We start from the raw sequence: 26,333 nt of genomic DNA, 5'->3' as shown, positions 1-26,333 counted from the left end.
GGCATATTACGAAATAGGTCAACCTAAGGGCCAAATTTGAAAATGTGGAAATTTATGTTTATTTTTGCCAAAACTGTTTAACAGATCATTGGGCTTTGTAATGGACCAATAATTGTTTCGAAAGTTCATATTTTGAATCTGGTATAGGTCTACTCATAAAACCCAAGCGTAAAAAAAATCTGTCGGATGGACGCTCAAATATTGGGAAAAGATAAAGATTTTCCTTTGGTAATCACAAATTAAAACGCATTCTTATGATAAACCGTAGCATGAAGAATATATATAAGGTGCAACATCAAATTTGAATAACTTTAACTTTTTTTTATCATATTATCATGTTCGATTTGTCCATCCGACAGATTTTTGAAATAATAAAAGTTTGAGAGGAAAGGTGTTCTGTTATTTAGTAGTTTTAAATAATTGAAATCTATCGAATTTGAGATCGCCTTAACAAATAAAAACGGGTGCAGTAGCTATAACTTGAACCATTTATTTACAAATTGCATCTTAAATTTTGTCCGTCCGACAGAAATATAGTCCTAAAACTTCAATTTAAATATAGCTGTCACCTTCTTTGTTAAATTACGACACGCTGCTGGCTTGTTGTTTTAATTGGAGTCAATACATCACTGCACTGTATTATGAAGCTAGAACAGCTAAAGATTTATCGTAACCTTTTCCTCGCCTTAGGAAAAAAGTAAAAGTCCATCCGACAGATTTATCTCACTGCAAATAAGCATGCTATTTTTGGTATTTATCTATCACTTTCAGATAGCAAATGACAAGTATATGGCAACTGAAGTATTACGCCGTGATTTATTCGAAAAAGCTGGCTATCCAATATATTTTTATCTCAATGTGTAGAGGGCTTTAACATCAAATGGGAGAGTCAATCGAATGCAAAACATTCGATCAATCGGAGTGTGATTTTTTTCGTGCCTTGCGTGCCTTCGTGCCCTTCGTGCCTTTCGAAAAAAAGTTCGTGCCTTTCCAAAAAAAGTTCGTGCCTTTCCAAAAAAAGTTCGTGCCTTTCCAAAAAAAGTTCGTGCCTTTTGAAAAAAAGTTCGTGCCTTTTGAAAAAAAGTTCGTGCCTTTTGAAAAAAAGTTCGTGCCTTTGAAAAAAAAGTTCGTGCCTTTTGAAAAAAAGTTCATGCCTTTTGAAAAAAAGTTCGTGCCTTTGAAAAAAAAGTTCGTGCCTTTCCAAAAAAATTCGTGCCTTTTGAAAAAAAGTTCGTGCCTTTGAAAAAAAAGTTCGTGCCTTTCCAAAAAAAGTTCGTGCCTTTTGAAAAAAAGTTCGTGCCTTTTGAAAAAAAGTTCGTGCCTTTGGAAAAAAAGTTCGTGCCTTTCCAAAAAAAGTTCGTGCCTTTTGAAAAAAAGTTCGTGCCTTTTGAAAAAAAGTTCGTGCCTTTGAAAAAAAAGTTCGTGCCTTTCCAAAAAAAGTTCGTGCCTTTGAAAAAAAAAGTTCGTGTCTTTCCAAAAAAAGTTCGTACCTTTTGAAAAAAAGTTCGTGCTCGGTTTTTTTTCGTGCTTTTAACTTTTCGAGTTATTTGTTGATATATTTAACACAAATCTGCCCCTAATTCAGGTAACAAGCCCATATAAAGGGTCATATAAATAAGCCGGATTTTCCATGAATCGTAAATAACTCGAGAGAGGAGAGAGAAGCCACGAAAAAAAAAGAAGACATTGCATATTTACGAATAATCTGGCACCCGATGTAGAAATTTTCTTCCGACACGCTAAAGCTCTGAAGGTCGGGAAAATTTTCAACATCTGGAAGAAATACATTACGGAATTTCGCCTGACCGCGTAATTTTTTAGAAAAATGGGCCCGAGTGTAATTTGGACAGGGAAGGTGTCATGGCCGACAAAATTTGGGTCAGAAAAAACTTCAAAAGGTTTCACGAAATAAATTCAAATACAAAACTTTTTGGAGAAGGAATCATGCAAAATATTATCATTCTTTTCACAAGGAGGGCATGTAGAAATACTCAAATAAGTATTTTTCCTTCTTTAAACTGACCACAGAAGCAAAAACAAAATAGAAATAACATTGTACACAAAAAAGCCTGAAAGAAGAGAAAAGTCATAATCAGCATTTATAATAACACTAAAAGAAAAACTAAAGCTATAGAAAATGAATACTAACCCTCAATGAACACTTTTGTGAAGTTTAATAAAGGTTTTATCCAAAAAACTTCAGTTCTGGAACACTGAAGTCGGTTTGTCGGTTGTCGGCCGGTGGACAACAGTTATATTTGGAGGACGGTCTAAGATAGATATCAACATGAAAGTTACTGATAAAAGCCTAAACCCATAGGAACATACCTGCTTTAGTTTCTTTGGTCTTTGAATGGTATAAAATTTGAGAAAGTGCAGAAAAAATCAGCCATCAAAACAAACAAAAACAAAAGTTATGATTATCAACTTTTCTGTGGTAGAAACACTTTTTTTGGGTTGGTGCACATACAGAAATTACACTGGATACTAAAACTAATATTCAGGGAGTGATAAGTACAGTTAAACTACAAAAAATCCATCAAAAGAAACCAAAAACAACCATAACAGCACACATTTTTTGAAAATTACATCAGCCATGTTGTTTGTAATTTTTGCCGACATACTCATGACGTGGTAACTAACGACAGTGATTTGACGGTCTTTTTGAGGCGCCAGATCTCAAAAAAACAATTTTTGAGCGTTCAGCACGGCCCCGAAAATGAGGGCTAAACTTATGTCGGCACATCAATGGATGACTACTATTTCTCTCCGATGGTATATTGGCCCGCTCCTTTAGAGCTTTAGCGTGGGCGGCCGCCAATACGCCATCGGAATATCAGATAAATTTACGAATGCGCTTTCGAATGTTTAAGGCCGGTCCCCACCAAGCAAAAAGGATTGAAGCCCAAAAGTGCGATCGTAGCGCGCGCAAGTGGAAACCGGCCTTTAGTTCAAGATTCGAATGTTTTGTTTTGAAAAGACAAGAAAGACAAAATAGGATAGAAAGCTGAGAACAAACACGTGTAAATTAGCGCAAAGAAGAATTCAGTGTAAGAAGAGCTAAAATTTTTTTTCATGATGTTGCCTTCACTAACAGCAAAGAAATCTTCGAAACTGTTCAGTGAAGCGATTCCGTCTTTCCGTGTCAATGAAGTTGACATTATCAAGGAAGTTGGTACGTTCTCTTATTTTTACTTTTTTGCACAATTGTGGACAAGGCTCAAGAGCAGTCACTGCACTGGCTAGGAAGTATGAGATATCTGTTCTTGAGGTCCCTTTCTCATGGAAAAAACTATCTGTTCTGTATCCTGGGCTCTACTGGATTATATCATCTGTTCTGGGAAGGAATGGGACTCCTGGAAAATGTATATCTGTTCTCTAGAAATATTATGCTCCTGGAAAAAAAACAGCTATTCTCTAAGAAAGTTAAAATGCTCATAGTGAGAGCCACTATGTTCTGAAAACATCCTTCGTTGTTAAAAGCAAACTAACTTTTTTAAATGATCAATTAGGTCCATAAGATCACAAAAACGAGTGGTGAGAAATTTTTTGACCATTTTGCTGGTCCCCATGTGACGTCATCACTTTTGCTGGGGCTTGAAAATGAAAGTGAAAATTAGAAGCTCGTATATAGCTCAAATGAAAGATATTTATCCAAGGATTCTAAAAAATATCACAACATATACCTGAAAATCAATATTTGAGAAGCTATAAAGGAAAATAGCTTAAAAAATGACGTCATCGATGACGTCATCGACAATAAAAAATTCATCAAAATCGAAAAATTTTTGTTTCGTTTGAAAGAGGACCATCTAGTGAACAAAAAATATTACTACAAAAAAATCTCCTTATTGGTCCCTGTCAGCAAATTTGTAATTCATTAAATTTGCCTGCTAAAGGTTAGCTTCGGGCACGCCCAGGAATCTTTCAAAAGCTGAGAGTCAAGTCAAACGCATTTCACAGAATAATTTCCTATCAAGTGAAATTCAAGGTTTTCTGTAGTAATATTTTTTGTTCCCAAGCAGGTCCTCTTTCAAATTAAACAAAAATTTTTTTATTCATGATATTCATGACGTAATCTTTTATACGGAAGCACCCGAGATAACCCGGAACTAGTGGCAAAATAACAAAAGACTAGTGGCAAATTTTGCCACTAGTTCCGGATTATTTTGTGTGTATAAAAGATTACATCATGAATATCATGAATTTCGATGATTTTTTAATTGCCGATGACGTCATCGATGACGTCATTTTTTTAGCTATTTTCCTTTATAGCTTTTCAAATATTGATTTTCAGGTATGTGTTGTGATATTTTTTGGAATCCTTGGATAAATATCTTTCATATGAGCCATATTTGAGCTTCTAATTTTCACTTTCATTTTCAAGCCCCACCAAAAGTGATGACGTCACATGGGGACCAGCAAAATGGTCAAAAATTTTCTCACCACTCGTTTTTGTGATCTAATAGACCTAATTGACCATTTAAAAAAACTAGTTTGCTTTTAACAAGTCTGTGCACACGAAGAACACTGTAGCTCTCAATATCATAGAAAATGAGACCTTTTAAGAAAATTATGAAGCTCCCTGGAAAAAACTCTGGCATCTGGTTGTGTTTTTCACAATTTAGCTTAACTCCTGGATTTTTTGAACAGATTACTCCGCTGGAAAATTGTATGTGTTTTTGCTTAAAATGTGCTGCTTTATTTTACGAACATATGTCTTTAAGGCAAGGCATAACCCCTGGATTTTATCTGAGTGTTTTGAAGAAAGTCTCTTAGATTTATCCATAAAATTTACTCTCCTGAAAAAAAAGAACAGATATTTCAAAAAAGTCTACCGGCGGCTGCTCTTGAAGGCTAAAGGGCCTCTTAACTTCACGTAAAGAAATTGTAGGGATATGCGAGGGGATATGCTTTGAAAATTTTTCGTTGTTTAAGCAGGGATATGTTATAGCGGAGCTGGATGAAGGACGAGAACTCCTTAGCGGATTGCTCCTTTGTCTTTTCTATTGTAAACTGTTCATAATAGAAATCCATCTCTGTCCACTTGAGTGTTCTGTTTTTATAAGAAAAATGAAGCTGACAAAGTATTCGTGCAGTACGTTTGCATATATTTTGCTATGATGTTCCCGCTTTTCATCAAAATAATATTTGAAAAAGATACCCCAAAAGCTTCTTTGTAAATGAAATCTAATTTTATCAGCGTGTGTTATGAATTTGAGAAGCTTTCATGATTTCTCTTTAAAAATTTCGGATGTAAATATTTTGACAAATATTGTTTCAATTGACTTGAAATTTTTTCCATAATCAGACATACCGACTTGCTATCTGAAAATATCAGTTAGAAAGTGAGGCACCCCGCGGTGTAGCGCGGTATTTCAAATGAAAAAGAGCTATTTATAATCTTACAGAAGAAATTTCTTACAACTTTACTAAAGTCTATTCACGATAAGTGTGCACTCTTTTTTCATTTACCTATAACTTTTGAAGGAATTCTTCAATCTTTATAAATTTGGTATCATTAGAAAGATATTAGTGAGTGGAACAATTTGAAATAAAAAAAACTTTAAAAAGATTATAAAAATGAAGATGAAAATGAAGAAGAAAAAAATGAAGATCTTGTAGAAAAGTGCTATAACTTTCATTTTCACTGGAAAGATTTTTTGATCTTAGGAGATCATCACTGTGAAAAAATTTCATTAAAATATTTATACAATATAAAGTTATGATACAAAGTTAATAAGTGATTGACCCCAAAAAACTGCAAAAAACTGCAGAAAACAGCGTTTTTAGACGTCAATCAGCTTATAACTTTGTTTGATATCTTTTGACTGAATGATTATTTTTGAGAATTTTTTTCACAGTGATGACGTTCGAAGATTAAGAATTCACTTCAGTGAAAATGAAGGTTATAGCACTTTTCTACAAGATCTTCATTTTTTTCTTCTTCATTTTCATCTTCATTTTTATAATTTTTTTAAAGTTTTTTTTATTTCAAATTGTTCCACTCACTAATATCTTTCCAATGATACCAAATTAATAAAGATTGAAGAATTCCTTCAAAAGTTATAGGTAAATGAAAAAAGAGTGCACACTTATCGTGAATAGACTTTAATGAAAACAATGTTTTTCATTTTTTTAAATTGTCATTCACCAATGTTTTACAGACCCTCTTGATAATTAAAAGTTTTTAATCGTGAACAATAAATGCAGCAGCAGAATCATTGGCTAAAAAGAAATCCAAATTTGCAATTAAAAAAGTTTAATTTCATATCAAATTTTAATGTCAGGGACAGAGATAGAACAAGGCTTTTTCAAATGTGCGTTATCCAGCTCCGCTATAACATATCCCTGGTTTAAGTGGTGCGCAAAAATACTACTTCTTTTATTAAAGCATTTACACAAGACGGTCGTAATCGATAAATTAATCGTCGATTACAACTATCGATATTAATCGACGAATTAGATATCGATTCAAAATAAACTAGATTAATCGATATTCACATTTTTTTCGTCTTTAATTAGCTATCGATTGCTATCGATCCACACAATCGATACTATCGGAAAGGATTAATGAAATTTTCTTTGATGCAAATCGCTTGGTAATCGATACGATTGATTTAAAATATTATTGATTTCAAATCGATTAGCAACAAAAATCTAACCATAAGTAATCGATATCAGTACCGATATTAATCGATGGAATCGATACTACAATCATGGTTGAAATATGTTGAGAATTCCGCTTATTTTAATGTTTTTTAAGATTTTAAAGTTCCGGCTAGAAAGTCGATCTTTAATTTAATTAAATATTTCTATTTGGGAGGGGTTGGCAGACTTCCAGGCTATATTCTGAGCCTTATTGGACTACCTTATTGGAACTAATTTTCGCGGTTTTTCGTCAAATTCACGAAAATTTTAGCGAGAACCTCACTAAAAACCGGGATTTTCCATCTCGTTTCTTAGTGATTTCCACTTTGACGATTTTCGAAAAATAGAGCCCGAAAACCCGGGCTCAAAACATTCGAAAAAGTGGCAAAGTGGAATAGACGTTGATTGCGTAAAAAAACGCGGGTGACGTCTAGTATAGGCTACGAAAATTTGATTCCGTGAAAAATTTTGAGAGTTGAAATCCGCGAAAATTAATTCCCGCGAAGTACAATTTTTTCCAATTTTATCGAAAAATTTGAAAAATCCCTAGGAAAGTGAAAGAAATTTGTCCAAAAAAGGGCAAAACCGCGAAAATTTAAACCCGCGAAAATTCCAGAATGGAAAAAACCGCAAAAATTAAAACTTGCGAAATGCAATTTTCCGGATATTTTTTTTTGACCGCAAAAATTAGTTCCATTAAGGTATTTCAGAACTTTTGGATCCTCAGATCCTAAGGTGCTCCCAAATCTTAAGTCTAGCGTTAAAACTCAGAGTTAAAACTCTACCCTTCGAGCTTACTTTAAAGCACTTACAAATCGATTGCGGTTTCAAAACTTCCTGGGGAATTTCGCTTAATTTTCTAAAATATTATGACCTTGATTATATGGCAATCGATATTGATTGATAGTTCAGCGATAATAATCGATAGCCTATCGATCGATAATCGATGAGTAATCAATAATAGTTGATACTGAAAAGTAATCGATATTAATCGATATCTTCTATCAATTATCGACTTTGATCGATATCTCATTCATCGATTAATATCGATTAGTTAAAACTCTACCCTTCGAGCTTACTATAGAGCACTTACAAATCGATTGCGGTTTCAAAACTTCCTGGGGAATTTCCCTTTTCTCTCAAATATTATGACCTTGATTATATGGCAATCGATATTGATTGATAGTTCAGCGATAATAATCGATAGCCTATCGATCGATAATCGATGAGTAATCAATAATAGTTGATACTGAAAAGTAATCGATATTAATCGATATCTTGTCGATATTAATCGATGGCTCATCAACACTAATGATTAGCTATCAATTATCGACTTTGATCGATATCTAATTCATCGATTAATATCGATTAGCTATTGATTTTAATCGATGATTGATTCTATCAATTACGACCGTCTGGTTTACATCTCTCCTCTTATCTCTCAATCAAAACTATCCTAAATTAACTATAAGTGGGCCTCACCGACCCAAAATTCACGCATTCACGCAAAATATTTTCGCATTTCATGCATTCACGAAATTCACGCAAACTCGATTTTTTGGGAAATTAGGGAAATTGTCAAAATTAGGGAAAATTTGCACAATTTGAGTGAAAAGGTAAAATTCACGCGTTCACACAAGAAACAGGGCAGATTCAAGCATTCACGCAATAGAAAAATGAATTTTCACGTTCTCGTTAGTTTTTTCAATTCACGCATTCACGCAACTTTTTTCGATTCTCAAGCATTCACGCAACCAAATAAGCCTATTCACGCATTCACACAAACCGCGGGGGGGCAAGATAAGGGGGCATGAGTTAAAAAATTGCCTTAGGAATACAGCTACATATCGAGCGCATCTTTATTAGAATGGTGTTTTTCTATTTCATCATGATTATTCTTAACTTTTTCAGAAAAATCATCTTGAAATATTCTTAAGGCATTCTTAGTCATTTTTCAAACAATACCTCAATATTACAATACCAAAGAGGATATTTCGCAATTTCCAGAAATAATACTATTTCAAGATTAAAATTTTAGTTTTACTTTGACTGAAAATTTTATTTTTGACAAAATTAAAATAAGGTGTACACATATTTTAATTTACCCAATGAGCTATTTGAAAACTCTTTATAGCATAGGTTAAAGTCTATTCACGATAAGTGTGCACTCTTTTTTCATTTACCTATAACTCTTGAAGGAATTCTTCAATCTTTATAAATTTGGTATCATTGGAAAGATATTAGTGAGTGGAACAATTTGAAATAAAAAAATATTTAAAAACATTCTAAAAATGAAGATGAAAATGAAGAAGAAAAAAATGAAGATCTTGTAGAAAAGTGCTATAACTTTCATTTTCACTGGAGAGATTTTTTGATTTTAGGAGATAATCACTGTGAAGAAATTTTATTAAAATATTTATTCAATATAAAGTTATGATACAAAGTTCATAAGTGATTGACCCCAAAAAACAGCAAAAAACTGCAGAAAACAGCGTTTTTAGACTTCAATCCGCTTATAACTTTGTTTGATATCTTTTGACTGAATGATTATTTTAGAGAATTTTTTTCACAGTGATAACGTTCGATGATTAAGGATTCACTTCAGTGAAAATGATAGTTATAGCACTTTTCTACAAGATCTTCATTTTTTTCTTCTTCATTTTCATCTTCATTTTTAGAATCTTTTTAGATATTTTTTTATTTCAAATTGTTCCACTCACTAATATCTTTCCAATGATACCAAATTTATTAAGATTGAAGAATTCCTTCAAAAGTTATAGGTAAATGAAAAAAGAGTGCACACTTATCGTGAATAGACTTTAATTCATTTACCATGCCGCAGAATTGAGGGCTCTGGACATGAATTTTTTGTCGTGTTTACAATGTGTTTTCTGACTGATGTAACCAACAAAACTATGGCATGTTATACATTTTTTGTTAGACAAACTATTCCTGAATCTGAAAATTCAAAAATTGAAAACATTTGATGAAGAAGAAAATGAAGACATTTGCGAAGAGAAGTATTTCAACTTTGAGGACCTTATTTTCGGTGAAGAAAAAAGATTTTGAAATTTCTTTTGCACTATATGGTGTATCTCGTCTCAAAATCTTGAAAATGGTGGCTTTTGACCAATTTTTCATCCCAATTTTTTGTACAAAAAGAGTCATAACTTTTGAAACATCAATTTAGAAAAAGTTTCCGAAAAATTTTAGATAGTTCAATCTTTGACAATCTGCAGACAACTTAATAAAATTCGAAACAAAAAGGTTAATTACCCATTAAAACTTAGCATTTTTTGTAAAAGAAGGTACTTTAGGCGTACATACTTTCGCGAGCAGAAACTTTCGCGATTTTCGCGAATTTTGGCCCTTTTCGCGAAAGTAAATGTATTTAAAAATTCTAGGAAGGGCCATTCGCGAAAGTTTATGCTCGCGAAAAATTCTTGACAATATAGAAAATCTGTAAAACTTCAAACTTTGAATAAAATGTATTTTTTATGGCACTTTTTAGCCTGCTAAAAGACTAATAAGTCAAAGGACAAATGTTTAAGCCAATCCAAGAAGTATTTGTCCCTCTAAGCCATTTTTTCATGTGAAAATTCTCAATTTTACACCTTGATTCGCGAAAGTTAATGCTCGCGAAAAATATTTTTCCGTTAAATTCGCGAAAGTAAATGTCGTGAATTTCGCGATTTTTTGTCCTCGCGAAAGTTTCTGCTCGCGAAAGTTTGTACGCCTAAAGTAATATAACATTTTATTCACAACTTTTTAAGGTTCATAACGTCATTTTTGTAATTTATTGCTAATTACTCTTGATAGAATAAATTCAGAAACAACTTATTTTAAAGACAATTTTTTGTTTAAAGTGTCAAGGAACTGAAGACACAGGTTTTATTTTCAAATCTCATAACAGATCTTTTGACTATGGCCAGAGCCCTTAAAACCCTTAAAAAAATAACAAAACTTCAGAATTCACACCTTCATCCGCAGCTGGTTTCATTTGTTAATTCCTAATTTGAATCTAAAAAACTCCAAATAAGCGGGTTTCTCAAACCCGTGGGTCAGTCTGGGGCTTTTATAAGACACAGATACTTTGAATTTTACAGAACAGCAGGAAAAGCATTTACTCACCCTAAAATTCATTTAAACAAAAGACTTAGATTTGGCTAATATAAGACATGTAATGTAAATGTAGAAACACTATTCCCTCTACAATATTCATTTGTCCAAGGTCCCAAAGGTCCTGAGGTCTCGAGATGAGAATATACCAAATATTTTATGGGGGTGACTTTCATCTTGGGAACTCGGGACCTTCGGGACCTATGGGTACAATTATTTTTTGCAGGGATTTTTATCTCGGGACCTCGGGACCTTAGGGACCTAGGGGTACAAGTATTCTGTGGGGGTGTAGAGCATAATATCACGAATATAGAACTGGTTCGGTAAAATACACAGGAACAAATCTTTAGCCGACGTTGTAAAAACTCCAGATCATCTGAAACCCATGCCTCCCCCCCCCCCTGGTCAGGATCCCTTTTTTAGGCTCTGAAGATATCTGACAGGGTCCCAAATCTACTAATTTTCAAGATGTGTATCTGACAAGCTCCACTTTTGGTTATTTGGACAATTTTTCAGGGTAAAAATTAGAAGGTTTTTTCAGTTTTTCGTCTACTTTTTGTCCTTTTTGCCACTTGTTAGGGTGAAATTGGAAAAGATTTTAATTTTTCGTTCTGACAGGGTCACCATTTTACCAAAAATTCATATCTGACAGGGTCAACTTTTCGAACTCCATCGTCTCATCCCCGTCGGCCGTCAAGGTCAGTGCCCCCCCCCCCCGGTCTCAAAATGACACTTTCGAAATATAACACCTTTTTGAAAGTCATGTGAAAAAATATTTTAATAACAGATGGCTTTTTCTAATACAAAAAAGAGTGAAATGGTTACATATACAGGCCAAACAGGGCAATTAGAACAGCCCTGTCTCAGCAGGGGGGGGGTCAAGCCTCAGGGTACTAAAGCATAGCCTAGAGAGGGTACTTATCTAAAAAAATTTTTGACTCATACCACCCACCCAAATAAGTACCCGGGTACTTAATGACTTTTCCCTTCTAGACCCTATACCCACCCAAAAAGTACCCGGGTACTTAAGGACTTTTCTCTTCTAGACCCCATACCAACCGAAAAAGTACCCGGGTACTTAAGGACTTTTCCTTCTTAGACCCTATACCTACAAAAAATAAATTTATTACTTATTAATCTTTCTCAATTCTACACTCATCAAAATTAAACCCACCCTTATAACTGTTAATTTTAATTTTCCTTTACTATTAGCCCAACTAATAAGCCAGGCGTAATTTACAGTAATACATTCGGGTATATTGATTGCCTTATTTTTTAAACATGAAAACAGATGAAAACAATGTAAAAGCACTTTTTCACAATCTTACAAAATCTTAGAACAGTTTTAACAAAAGATCTAGTTTCTGAAATATCTGGAAATATAAAAAGTATAAACCAGAGTAAATTAGCAAAACTAAAATAAAATAAGAAACTAATATAAACTAAATATAACCAGTTGCAATAGACCCAAGTAAAATTCACACTTTAAAAACGAGAATCTGTAACACTTTTAATCTAAACTCCATTTGTTATACTTCATTGAGCTTTGTTGTGAGTGCCCACCCAGAATGTCTTAGAGAAGTTATTATCAGGTCAAAGCATGCAATCAAGCAACCTATTGTTGTAAATAGAAACAAAATAATATAATACGAAAATGGCTAAAAAAACAAGAAAGTTTCTAAACAGGTTTTTTTAATAAAGCTGAATAAAGAAGTAAACCCACAACTATACTGTAATAACGTAAGAAAGCTTTTGAAATAAAAGAAGCCAAGATAGGATATAAATCAGAATTTTTGAGTTTTCTACTTTACCTGGTGGTATCAAAGTGTAGAAATCTGGCCCATGTGACTATTTTGGCAGAATTTAGGTGACCTTATCTCGCAAAATTTTTTTGAAAAGATCAAAACAAACAAAACAGGACCTTGGCTTTCACTTTCACTTCAAAACTTTTCCCTAAATTTCTTTTTCTTGGCAGGTCTTTTTATGTTTTGATATTACATCAACAATATAAAACAATTTAAAACTTTCTTTTCATCGATAATATTTTTATATGGCAGAATCATGTTTTTATCTGTTCTTCGTGTCAAATTTTATGCTAGAAGTAACTTATTTTTAACCATCCAATGATGGAATAAAAATGTCACAGGTTTTTAACAATACTTAAGTCTCAAAGCCCTTAAATTATCTTGAAAACAAAATAAAACTACTCACCAGTACTCACCAAAATTGAGTCAAGGTACTTATTTTACAAAGAAAATTCACATAAGACCCACCCAATTAGTACCCGGGTACTTGTTTGATTAAACAAACTTGGCTCCCCACCCACCCCCAAAAAGTACCCGGGTACTTATCAAATTTTTTTGGGAAAAACACCCACCCCACCGGCTATGCTTTAGTACCCTGAGGCTTGACCCCCCCCCTGGTCTCAGTGCCCCGGTGTAACCTTTTTTCCTCGGTCGGATTGGAAATTTTTATCGAAATCCCGGTGGGGATATATAATCTAACGCCAGTGGGGATGGTTTTGTAGTGCAGTTTTTTCTATTCAATTTCCATTTGGGACAAAGGCATAGGGCAATTTCCCAGTGGGGCTAAAGTTTTAGGGTAAGCTCTTTTTTTCTTATAAGCATACGGTAAATTTTGGCTGAAGCTTGATATGCTTAAATAAAGCTTGATTTTCAGCATCAAATTTTGCTTATCCCTTTGCTTAGCAAAAATCTTTTGTTTGGAGTAAAAAGGTCATTGAAACTAACTTTCGTGCACTTTTACGAAAACCTGCTTAAGGAGAAAATGTAATTCTGATTGTATACCAAACAATTCTGTCTGATTTGTAACATCACAATGTAAGTATTTTATGTGATTAGCGCCGTATGTCTTTCCCATTTCTGCTTCAAATGCTTAACAATATTGAAATAAAGTTTATATATTCATTATAAACCAATTTTAGTGACTTTAGGACCCGACATCAGGAAGAATCTTCAAATCCCAGGCTTAGGAAATTACAATTTTCGGGGTTGCAATTTGCCCTGTAAAAGTGAAACAGCTAACAGCCCTGCTTTTTTCAAATTTCGGAGTGTAAAATGGCCATTTCCCATATCTGTGTTTTTCAATTTTAGGGTGTCATTTGCCCCGTAAAAATGAGACACCTACAGGCCTGTATAATGAAAGTATTTTTTATTGTGGTAACGTCGTTATTTACATGAATTAAGTGTAAATTGTTGTCAATTTTTGGGGTTGTCCTTTTAAGTCTTCTAATTAAGATATTTTGATATTACATTTCCATTACGTATTATTATTTTCAAGAACTCATGTTATGAGTTGTATTACAGTGCATTACAGTATTCTGGTCTGTAATTTGTATGATCCCCCTGCAGGTAACCTGTAACCTGTGACCTGTGACCTGTAACCTGCGGTTAACACTAACCGATTTTTCTGATTATTTTTATAAGTTATCATCGCACCAAATTGGTGTTGCGATTTTTGTCATCTCAGAGAAGAAGTCATTGCATTGTTTTTTCGCGCGCGTTCTATTTTGCGCCAATCAAATTGCGTCACGCATTCGAAAGATTCGAAAATGTTGCAATCAAAATCAAAACAAAAAGTTTTGGCAGTTTGGCTTTTGAAAAGAACACATTGAACTTTTCAAAAAATAAAACCTTTAATTATTACTCTCATTCTAAAAAATAAAACCTGAGAATGAAGGAAAGTTGTAAAATTAATTAAATTGAGATTCGATTGGAAAGAGGTATGTATGTAGAGAATACATACCTTCGAAGAGAAATGGAATGCTTTGTAATGTTTGCTTCAGTTTTCGCTGTAGACTTTCCTGCCTTCGAAATTCAGTTTTCGAAGGTAGCCTTTATTTATCCAAACTTTATTCTTATCAAATGGTGATTCAATTTTGGATATCAAAAACTCCCAAGGATGACCAGTAAGTTTTTATTTAATTTGGAGATGAAAAATGGCAAAAAAAGACTGAGCTAGACTGAGCTAGAGAGAACTTTCGGCCATTTGTAAGAAAAAGGGATTCCTTTTTCGAAGTTTTTCTTCCAGTAAGACTATTTACAGTAATATGTATTTGAAAATTAAGCTGCTAGTTTGAAAATCAAACCCAGCTCGATGGTTAATTTACTTTGTAGATATGTAAAATATGTTTTGGATTTGTAAATGCTTCGAGTTCTTTATAAAATTAAAAACTAATACTCATGCCAAAATTTCCTATGTCCTTTACGTCAAAATCTAGATTTTAGAAAAGTTACACAAAACTTTTATCATGCCATCTCTTCTCTTTCGAAAATCACCACATTCCTCAAAAGGAAACCCCATAACATTATACATATTTGGAAAGCCCTTTGATTGTACTTTTCGAATGTTTTGTCACTCTAATTATTCTATATGGCTAAAAGCGGGTTTTCCCTTGACTTGTAAACAAACATTGAAGCTTTTGACGTAAAACATGCAACATTTTCAAAGCGAAAATTCTGTAGAATGTTGACCATAAAGTATATTGTTATTATACATTTTTGAATAGCCCTAAGCCTGAACTTTTAGAAACGATTGTCACTATTAAAAGATAAAACTGCCATGATTCACTGTAAACCTTGGAACACGATAGAATTTCAGATGTTTGTTAAAAAAGTCAGTGAAGTTCAGAGGCTGTAGTAGTACACAAATCTTTGGTGCTAAGAGTCCAAATAAAAACCAAATGGTAGACAAATTATTGTATTTTTCAGAAATATATACATTTCACAATTAAAAGTGATTAAAAACACCTCAAAAAGTGATATTGCAGTGGGTTAAATCGTTAAATATGACCCACGCGCCATTTCTGACGTGATTTCGAACGTTTTACCCCCGTCTTTTTGACGTTTATGATTCGAACGTCAAAATTAGGAAACCCCATTCGGCGCGATGTACTTTTTATTAAAAATGTTATCTAGTCGATGAGAGCAAATTATGAACGCTAATAATTGTGACGTCACTTGATTAAAGATGGCGCATAATTTTGATTCGACAGGGTTTAAAGGGACATAAAAGTAGTAAAATGTAAACATTGCGCGAACCACGTGTCATTAAAGAGAACAATTAAGATCACCTGTGCAAAACAAACTTGTAAAACAATTGAACAATCAAAATCAGCCATATTTGTTTTGATTTTTTATTTTGATATTTATTTTGATTTTGTATCCCGCTTGTTTACGAATTTCGTCAGTACTTTTTTGTCCCTTTAAAGAAGCTCCATTTACTGTTTTATATAAGATATCTGTGTTAGTACCCCCTGAGTGGGAAAACTCAGTATGACAAAGTTATTCTATTCATATCTCAGGTCGTGGAGCGTTTGCTAAAGTGGAATTAGCCAAGTATAAAGATCGGCATGTGGTGATGAAACAGCTTCATGAGCAGTTCTCTGGAGACCTTAACAGAACTTTTGCAAAGGAAGCATTGGTGTTAAAGGAAATAAAGCATCCCAATATCATTTCAGTTATTGCTGTGTGCGAAGAACCGAAGGCAATCATGATGCCTTATCTTGAGTTCAACTTTCAACCTTTTAATTCGATGTTCAAGGCAAATTGTTTAGGATCATTTTTAAAGATTCTGGATGATAACAACTTCACTACAGAATTACCAAACATTCAGCTCCAGATCGCAAAAGACGTTGTATCAGGGGTATCATTTCTCCATACCAATAATATCATTCATAGAGACATTAAACCGAAAAACATTTTAGTCAGCAATCAGCATTACTGTTCTATTGGTCCCGTTGAGACTGCGAAGATATTCCAGGAAAAACCAATTATTTGTAAGCTAGCTGATTTGGGTGAAGCAAGGTCAACACACACCAATACAAATATGAACAGTCTGGCAACAAAAACAACCAAATTATATAGAGGAACACGACCATTTATGGCACCAGAGCTCGTAACTGAAAAGATAAAGGAGGCTACATTAGAAGACCTGAAGAAAGTGGATATTTGGGCCCTTATTATGACTTTGTTCGTTGTCATCAACCCAGACCAGTCTTACCCATTTGATGTGGATATAAAACGACTTTCAAAAAATATACCGAAAGGCAAGTACTTGAATATCAAACCAGAAGCAGAATTTAAAAGATTACTTCGAAAGAAATCAACACCGAGCGTTTCAGCTAAATACGAAATGGAACAATCAAGTAACTTTGCATATCTAAGAAGTCTCGTTTATCAAGAAATTAAATACGATCCGAATGAAAGAATCTCGGCCACAAGTTTGAAAACCCTTCTAGAACAAGAACCCAAGGATATAAGCTTTTACCCATTAGAGGTTTCTCAGTCATCTGTACAAGAACAGAATGACATGTTGACGGCAAAAAACCTGCCGACAAATTATGACAGCGACGGTACAAATGCTTGCTCTTTCCTTTCAATTGGAATTGTTGACAAAGTAGTATCGTTGGACCATAACTCACTTTCTATCGAACAGCTCCGAAGTTTGGTAACATCTGTAATTTTGGATTTTCCCAAAGAACTCAATAAATTCCGTAAAATTTCAAGTATGCCAGACGTTTTAGAAGCATACAAAGAGCTTTGTTCGCACAATCTGATGACAAACCAGTTCGACACCAGTGAAAAGATGATCAACGAATTTGCGGGTGAAATCAACCTATATTCAAGAAGGTGCCAACAAATCATTTCTCAGTCATTGGAACATCTGCAAAAACAGGCCGAACGCTCCTGTAAAACGCAAGTGGCGATCGTTCATGTACACATGTACGTATTTTCGGTTGCAATACACCTTTCCCGAGTTTATTTTTTCCAACATGAAAACGAGGCCGGGTAGGATAAAAATGTAAACATTGAAAAATCGAAGCAGGCGATAGAGGGAAAGCTGTGAACTCTCCCATGTTTATACCTCTGCTCTTTGGCTTTTAATTTGTGAATGAGCACAAAAATTCTTCAGAATTCTGCCTAACACGAGTACACTCTCACTCTACGAGCAAACAAAAATTATTATGAGTAGTATTTTTCTCATAAATACACTTTTTGTGAAGCAGAGAGGCGAGTTGTATTTTTTGTAAAAAATGAGATATCCCCGAGATATCTGATCGACTCCTGAACGTCACAGGAGACAATTGTACCAATTTGTGGAACCTGGTGAGATTTGACGATAGCAGTAACAATAACACTGATCACCTCCATCAGTTTTGGTCAATTTTCCATCCGACAAACAGATAGCAGAGTCATGGATTCGTGTTGTTTTGGACATGGTTAGAGGGAACAACCTGGATATATAAACGGACAGTTCACTTCAAACGTGAGGATCATTAATGCTTAATGGTCTATGAAAAATAACAAGAAATATGTTGCAATGACTTTTGGAATAACAGACATTGAACCTTCGAATAAAACCAAAGGAGTCTTCCAAAAATTGTCAGAGTGATAATGACCTGTCCCGTGACTTGTGTTGGCTGACTGTTCTGTTGGAACTGAGGTCAAGCCTTGATTTTTGAGTAGTCATTATCTTTCAGCATGTACCTTTGTATATAGGGGACCCTGTTTTCGTAAACATTTGCCAACCAAAAAGCTGAAAGGCTGAAAGGAATTTTGAACTTTGAATCTGACTGTAGCTAGTTTTTTTTGTAAAAGTATTTTTTATTTATTTCCTTGTAAAATTTCAATCTTATGTTGGTAAGGGGGGTGGTTAGGCTAGGGCCACATAATTGTTGAAGATACATCTTTCTTTATTAATCTCCAGAAAGGTTGAAGACATCAATACAGTAGTGGCCCATGTAAAAGGGGGAACTTTTGGTAGGCTTGGCATGCCCCCTATTTCCCACTGTCTCTTTGGCTGGTGAATATAGTAGAACTTCTTTTTAGGGATATTTTTTGTAGAATTTGATGAGTAAAGTGCAATTTGAACCGTTGAGAAAAAGAAGAGCTATGACCTCATACGTATGTTAGTAGACAAAAATTTACCAGACATAATTTGAAATGGCTTTTGTTCACTTATACTCTCTTGGGGTCTATGTATACAACATTCATTTAGATATTCTTCATTTTCATGCTTGCTTTGCATCTCCCTTGAAGCTTTTTGTGTATGTGCACGGGATGTGCACCCTTAAGATATTATTGAGGATGTTTTATTGTATTATTTCAAAGAATTTTAGTTCAGGGAACATTCTAACTATACTATAATTATGACCGAAAAGAATTTGCATCCTATGACTTGATATTATTATCATAACCTTGCTTTTTCCCTAACTTTTAACTGTTGGTATTTCGATCACTTTGAGAGTAAATAAAGGCAGAACTTTGAGAGATAAATACATCATGGTATGACTTAAGCATATTTTACAAATATGTCGAAGGTTATTTCGATGTTTACTTCAATATTATTCACCTAAAAGTTTTAAACAACAGTAGCTTTCTGCACTTTACTCGCTTGTTTTTTTTTTGTTGTCCTACTCGCCTCGCTTTCATGTTGGAAAAATAAACTCGGGAAAGGTCAGACAGATTGTTCATGGAAGAAATGGTGGATCAAAACCGATATTGATATGGCAATGGTGTGCCAGCGAATGAGCAATTCAAAGGCCCGGGGGGGTACTAGGATTGATTGGGTGTCGGTGTGGAATCTGGACCCTTACCCTTAGAAGAGACTGAATTTTGGTGAAAAGGTGCCCTTAGAGAGAGTTAGAGAAACGCCAACCCTTAGAGGTTTTTCACAAAAAATTTCTAATGCCCATGTCGCCCTTCGAAAATTTTCAAGTTCGATTTTAAAATTCTTTTGAACCTTAGAGAACTTTTTTCTACCAAAACGATTTTCGAATTTCGAAAAATTTCTCTAATTTTTGAAAAATTTTCTCACTTTTTTTAAAAATGTTCTCACTTTTTTGACTTTTCACTTTTCTTTGACCCGAGTTTGTGAAAAAACCGACCCTTAGAGAGACTGATTTTGACTTTTGTTGTTTTGGTAACCCTTAAAGAGACTTTGGGAGGGTGAAAAACCCTACCCTTAAGGCACGCACATACCCAGCACCCATTTTTGCCTAAGTACCCACCACCCCCCCGGTACCCCCCCCCCGGGTTCAAAGGTTAAGCCTGAACAAGTTCCTTCATTCCTCATTTTCGACAAAATGGAGAAAACTGCACACAAGTAAGCTTATATTATTAAGATTTTTTTACACGATAAATTTCCTCTATCACTTTATATTAAAACAAATTTTCGACTTAAGATCTTACTGATTCAACTAGGGAAATGATAGATATGGAAGCAACTAGAGAAAATGGGTGGAAATTTCTAGAGACTTTTTTCACTCAACCTGCAACAGCGATATTCAAACGAAATCAAATTTACTTTCTTAGGTTAAAATTATTATGTATATTATTATGAATTAAGATAATTGTTTTAGGGACTAAAAATATTTTTCATTTACATTTTTCTATAGCGGAAGCTCAGAACGTCCAAATAAATCAACGGAGCGCGATTCGACTGGATTAAAACATACTGGTGATGGTATTCAAAAACAGTAAGTCGATTTCTCTTATTCCTTAGTCTTTCACTTACTAATTTCCAACTACAAATCTGCCATAAAATCTTTATGAAATTCCAGTCTTTTATACGTTTGTGAGGAAAAATACTTTTCATTTACATTTTTCTACAGCGGAAGCTCAGAACGTTCAAATAAATCAACGGAACGCGATTCGACTGGATTAAAACATACTGGTGACGGTATTCAAAAACAGTAAGTCGATTTCTCTTATTCCTTAGTCTTTCACTTACTAGTTTCCAACTACAAATCTGCCACGAATTCTATATGAAATTCCAGTCTTTGACACGTTTGTGAGGAAAAATACTTTTCATTTACATTTTTCTACAGCGGAAGCTCAGAACGTTCAAATAAATCAACGGAACGCGATTCGACTGGATTAAAACATACTGGTGATGGTATTCAAAAACAGTAAGTCGATTTCTCTTATTCCTTAGTCTTTCACTTACTAATTTCCAACTACAAATCTGCCATAAAATCTATATGAAATTCCAGTCTTTGACACGTTTGTGAGGAAAAATACTTTTCATTTGCATTTTTCTACAGCGGAAGCTCAGAACGTTCAAATAAATCAACGGAACGCGATTCGACTGGATTAAAACATACTGGTGACGGTATTCAAAAACAGTAAGTCGATTTCTCTTATTCCTTAGTCTTTCACTTACTAGTTTCCAACTACAAATCTGCCACGAATTCTATATGAAATTCCAGTCTTTTATACGTTTGTGAGGAAAAATACTTTTCATTTGCATTTTTCTACAGTGGAAGCTCAGAACGTCCAAATAAATCAACGGAACGCGATTCGACTGGATTAAAACATACTGGTGATGGTATTCAAAAACAGTAAGTCGATTTCTCTTATTCCTTAGTCTTTCACTTACTAATTTCCAACTACAAATCTACCATAAAATCTATATGAAATTCCAGTCTTTGACACGTTTGCGAGGAAAAATACTTTTCATTTGCATTTTTCTACAGTGGAAGCTCGGAACGTCCAAATAAATCAACGGAACGCGATTCGACTGGATTAAAACATACTGGTGACGGTATTCAAAAACAGTAAGTCGATTTCTCTTATTCCTTAGTCTTTCACTTACTACTTTCCAACTACAAATCTACCATAATTTCTATATGAAATTCCAGTCTTTGACACGTTTGTGAGGAAAAATACTTTTCTACTTTTTCTACAGTGGAAACTCGGAACGTCCAAATAAATCAACAGAACGCAATTCAACTGGATTAAAACATACTGGTGACGGTATTCAAGAACAGTAAGTAAATCATAGTTTGCAGAGGTCTTTTTAACCTCTTCTTTTACAAATCAACTACTCCTCGTTTATTTCCCTCTTCACAAAATTCTTTTTATCCTAGCACATTCACAAAGTTAAATTTTTTTTAAGAGAAACTTGCAACTATTATAAGCTGAAATTATAAATTAAAAAATTATTAAAGCATAATTTAGTGAAAGAATTTTTCCCAACTCTTTCGTTTTTTGTGTTTTTCCGATTTTTCCAAAATGAGGCTAAAACTTTGGGGCAGCCTGGAGACTTCAAAAATGGTCGGATTTGGCTGAAATTTGGCACACTTGTTCCTTTGATGAATATCTGGGGTTCTACAATTGGACCTATATAAATAACTTGAAGCTACTGAAGTTGAGCCCAGCGCGTTGCACACATTCGACTATTTTCCCAACTCTTTCGTCTTTTGTGGTTTTCCGAAAGCCTCTATTACCATCCTGCCTTTCCTTCTAGAAAGAAGTCCCACCTATCATATCAAAATTAATTAACTCAATGTTGACTTCTTAATGAAAGGCTTTTATTGGTATTATAAACATACTACAATTTACTTTCAGATCAACCGATGATGCGATGGTCTCTTTTCACATATCTAATAATATCAGGTCTGAATCGCAGACCTTATAGATACACTTCCTATGTATATAAGAAAATTTTTTCGCTAGTAGATGAACAGAAGCCTACTTTAATCGTAGAAATTTTAGCGAGACTGATTTTAGCGTTTTTGGATTTATTTTAGCGAATCAGGATTTCAAAAAATTTCGCGTGGACAAATTTTAGCGAATACCGTATTACTTCGAATAAACGCCCCTCCTAAAATCGAAAAAATTTAATAAACGCCCCGGGCGTTTATTCGAAGTAATACGGTACTCGTGTTACATTATTAACTTAGTTCGTTTTCTAGCACTTCTCTGGCACTGAAACCCTTCCTATTGATAAAAATGTATCGAGGCAATATAACCAGAAATTTAGCGCGGATGAATTTTAGCGATCTGTCGATTCGGTGTGTTTTAGCGAGATTTATTTTAGCGGAATAGGGAAAACTCGCTAAAACGCTAAAATTAGTCTCGCTAAAATTTCTACGATTAAAGTAGTTAGTTTTATTCAAATACACACTTTATCTTAAAAGGAAAGCTTAAATAAGAATATCATTGTGGAAATTGCCTAGTTCTTAAGAATGACCTGGAAACACTTTCAAATTGATAAGATAAAAGTATTTTGCGACAAGAATACTGGGGGGGGGGTTCAAGGGGTACCCAATACCGAATTACCGACAATTCTTTTCCCGAAATACCGGAATACCGGACAAAATAAAATCCAAATACCGTCACCGACAATTTCTATGATTTATGTTATGCCTAATTCGTAAGGAAAGACATTTCAACTGCAAGAATTGTTGATAAAATAAGAAGCAAGGGACACCCTGTTGAAACTTTCATTTTTTAAATGTTATCTTCATCAGGTGAACGATCTAATTTCGAATGTACAAATATCATATAGAGGAAGCGAAGTTTAGTGACTGAGGCGGCGCAACAATAGTTTGTGCCGAAAATTTTCATTTTTACACTTTTTTATTTGACTAAAAGCACTATGTTTTAAACTGTTCTACTCTATAACAGAGTGCCTCAAGAGCTTCTTTTCATGGAAATGTTGAAGTTCTGATTTAATTTTGAATTTACCGAAATACCGAACTTCCATGGGTAAATACTAAAGCATTTTTAGGCAATTTACCGTCACCGGCAGCATTTCATTTACCGGAATACCGTACATTTTTCTTCAAGATACCGAAATAAGGGACAGAAAATAGGCCCATACCGTGTCACCGTAAACCTTGAACCCCCCCCCCTCAAGTACGGAGTCGCCTTATTTAAAATTATGCTTTCAAAAAAAGCACACTCCTATAGTCTTGTAGAATGAGCTCACAAAGACCCTAACCTTGAAAAATATAATGTGGCTAGAATTTGACGCATAGGTCCCTGAGGGGTCATAGAACCATCAGAAAAAAGCACAGTCGATTGTAAAAGTTAGGGCGCTTTATAAGCAATTTTTTGATGACGTGACTTTTCAGTACAAATCCCCGTAAACAAAATTTTCAAAACGTTCTTTTTCACTGTTCCATCAGAAAGATCATGAAAAATAGATGATAAAAATTGGGTCATTTTTGGGACTTTTTTCGGGACTTTTTCAGCCACACGCTATTTTTTCATGGTAAAAAGCTAATTTACGAGACTATTATCGACGTAATAGAAAAGCTTTCTATATTCTCATAAAATAATATTTTAAAAAGTATTCTTTCAATTTCTCCCTCAATGCTTGCCCTTAATGTTTATACATCCATACATGTATCCCTTTTGTTTGAAAAAAAAATGTTTTCCCGACGACACTGTACACGCCACGACTGGAAAAACAAATATGAAACAAATTCCTAATTCTCTCTGACTCTCTATCTCTCTCTCTTCAAGTTCGGATGGAAATGTAGCAAAAGAAGATATGTCTTCTTCGTCTTCATCATCGGCAAGTTCATCCTTACCAAGTATTTGGGAGAGATAAAAAAACGTAAGTTCGATTGATAACGCTTAGTACTATTTATGTAAATTTTTGAAATTCGTTGCCAAGGCATAAACAATTAACCTAGCATGATATTCATTCATTCTCTATGCTTTCTAATTCCGTTACTTTGATTTACCACATTCAATTTCCGCCTCATTTCTAATGTTATTTGTTGTGAAAAGTTAAAGCGCTGAAAGAAGGTGAAAGTCATTGATTAAATGGGGAGTGAAAACAGTCAGTAGGCATGGCAATGGTCTACAAATTAGATAATATCATTCTTACAGCACACGAAGAAGACCTCATTTTTGTTAAGGAAACAAGAATTCCATCACTTCCAGAACAGATAAATATGGTCGATATCAATGATTCTGACGAAGTAACGATAGTTAAAACAATCGGTAAGTTGATACGACCTCGATAACTTTCAATATTGTTCAAGTTACTTAAGCTTTATGAAAAGGTTTCTATAATTCGTTGCAATGGTTCCTTGTATTTAAGTAGTACGGAAGTCTGCGACCGCAGTCGGATGCTCCTATTTCGATAGCTATTTACCCAAAGGTAGGGAAGGGTACCATTCTTTTTCCCTGGATTTGTCCACTTACCCTTGATGCTTCTCTTTAATTGCTGCCTATTAAGAGGCATCAAGTACCATTTTGGAAATCTTTGGTATAATGGTATGGTATTGAAACCACGACATTGCACACCGTAGCCGAATGGTCTACCCTCACACCACTGCTATCCCTTAATACTTAGGCAGTGAGAGTTGTTCAAAAAACGAGTTGCTGCAATCTGGCAAAAACGCGGAAAATTAAATCAAAGTTTACCTAAGAACATTGACCAATACTTGTAAATAGTAATTTTCATAAGCTTCAGAGGAAAAAAACGAACTTAAAAAGCTAAACAATATTATAATCATAGTATACACGTTTTTTTTAAGAAACTAGTTTTGCCAAGCAGCCTCAATGTTTCTTACATGTTTCTAAACTTTTTAACATAATCAGCCTTCTTAGATGTTTCTTAGTTTTTAGGCATTCTGAGCCTCATGTTTTTCTTAAAATAAAAGACGTGTGAATCCACTTAACCTTCCTTTACCTAAGCTGGTAACTTCAGAAAAACTTTAACTAATAAATTGCTATATATTGCTTTGTAGATCCATTAGTGAAAACTGTAGAACAACCTGGAATGGGGGACAAGATCGACAGTCCAAGTTCTTCTCCACACCTGTTTGAGCACCAATTTTCACCAGCAACATGCTTTTCGGACGAAGAAATTATCAGTGGGGAAAATATTTTACGCTCAGGCCATCAAAGAGGTGACAATCAAACAAGGATACCCAGAGAAACTTGGGATCATGTCGTAATCCAAGAATGTGAGAATGTTCCCCATAACCTTGATGATTTAACGATTTATCGTGTGAAGGCTTCAGATAAACAAGCCTTGTCTCAGAATTTGAGAGATGGCAGAAACTGGGGAAAAGATTCCAGGACAACGTGGAGTGACTATAAAACAGTGAGGTACCGTAGCTGTTCAGGTGGAAGAACTTGTCCAAATGATCAATGTCCTTACTTAGTCGAGTTTAAAAAGACAAACGAAGTTGATTTCGACAAAAATGGTTATTGCAAATTTTGTCAAGCAACTGGTATATTTGAAAAGTGCTTTAGTCGGAAATACGTGGCTTATTCCAACAATCCAAACGAAGCCTACGTTTATCATTATGGCAAACATACCTGCTCAGCGAAACAAATTCATCAACCACCCATTTTTCAAATCGCTAAAGCAGTCGAGAATAATCCCTCTGTGCGACCAACTGAAATTCAAACGAATGCAATTGTATCCGCACTTCGAAACCGTACCCCCTGGGGAAGTATTCGTCAGACTGCTAAGCAATTTTCAGACACAAGAAAAATCTCCAATGAAAAACAGAAGCAAAGAAAGAAAATTTACCCAAGCGGAGAAGATTTCCATGGGGTTTCCGATTTCAAAGAATACACCGACAACGAGGACAAATATTTAATTTACGACATAAATAGAGATAAACAGTACGTTTTTAAAAGCTCAAAAGAATCTCTTAAAATTGCACATGACATGTGCCTAAACGAACACTTTCTGAAAGAAGAATACTGTTATTTTGATGGAAACCATAAACGGACAAAAAACTTTAAAACACTGACAGCCAGTACATATCATCCACTTCTAAA

At 34.4% G+C, this 26,333-nt stretch overlaps 1 protein-coding gene across 1 annotated transcript in view; it reads left to right on the top strand.

Annotated features, from left to right (window-relative positions):
• Nucleotides 1-24,135, top strand: part of LOC136820387 (uncharacterized) — a 24,681-nt gene extending 546 nt beyond the window's left edge. The window contains exons 3-12 of the mRNA XM_067076573.1: nt 3,098-3,175; nt 16,094-17,513; nt 20,189-20,269; nt 20,405-20,485; nt 20,621-20,701; nt 20,837-20,917; nt 21,053-21,133; nt 21,269-21,349; nt 21,481-21,561; nt 24,048-24,135. Of these exons, the coding sequence (XP_066932674.1) occupies nt 3,098-3,175; nt 16,094-17,513; nt 20,189-20,269; nt 20,405-20,485; nt 20,621-20,701; nt 20,837-20,917; nt 21,053-21,133; nt 21,269-21,349; nt 21,481-21,561; nt 24,048-24,135 (2,153 nt within the window). The remainder of the gene's footprint in view (nt 1-3,097; nt 3,176-16,093; nt 17,514-20,188; nt 20,270-20,404; nt 20,486-20,620; nt 20,702-20,836; nt 20,918-21,052; nt 21,134-21,268; nt 21,350-21,480; nt 21,562-24,047) is intronic.
• The last annotated feature ends 2,198 nt before the right edge of the window (nt 24,136-26,333 follow it).

Source organism: Clytia hemisphaerica, unplaced genomic scaffold, assembly GCF_902728285.1.
Source record: "Clytia hemisphaerica strain Z4C2 unplaced genomic scaffold, Clytia hemisphaerica genome assembly, whole genome shotgun sequence".
NCBI classification, from domain to species: domain Eukaryota; kingdom Metazoa; phylum Cnidaria; class Hydrozoa; order Leptothecata; family Clytiidae; genus Clytia; species Clytia hemisphaerica.
This window is presented reverse-complemented; position numbering and strand designations above follow the sequence as displayed.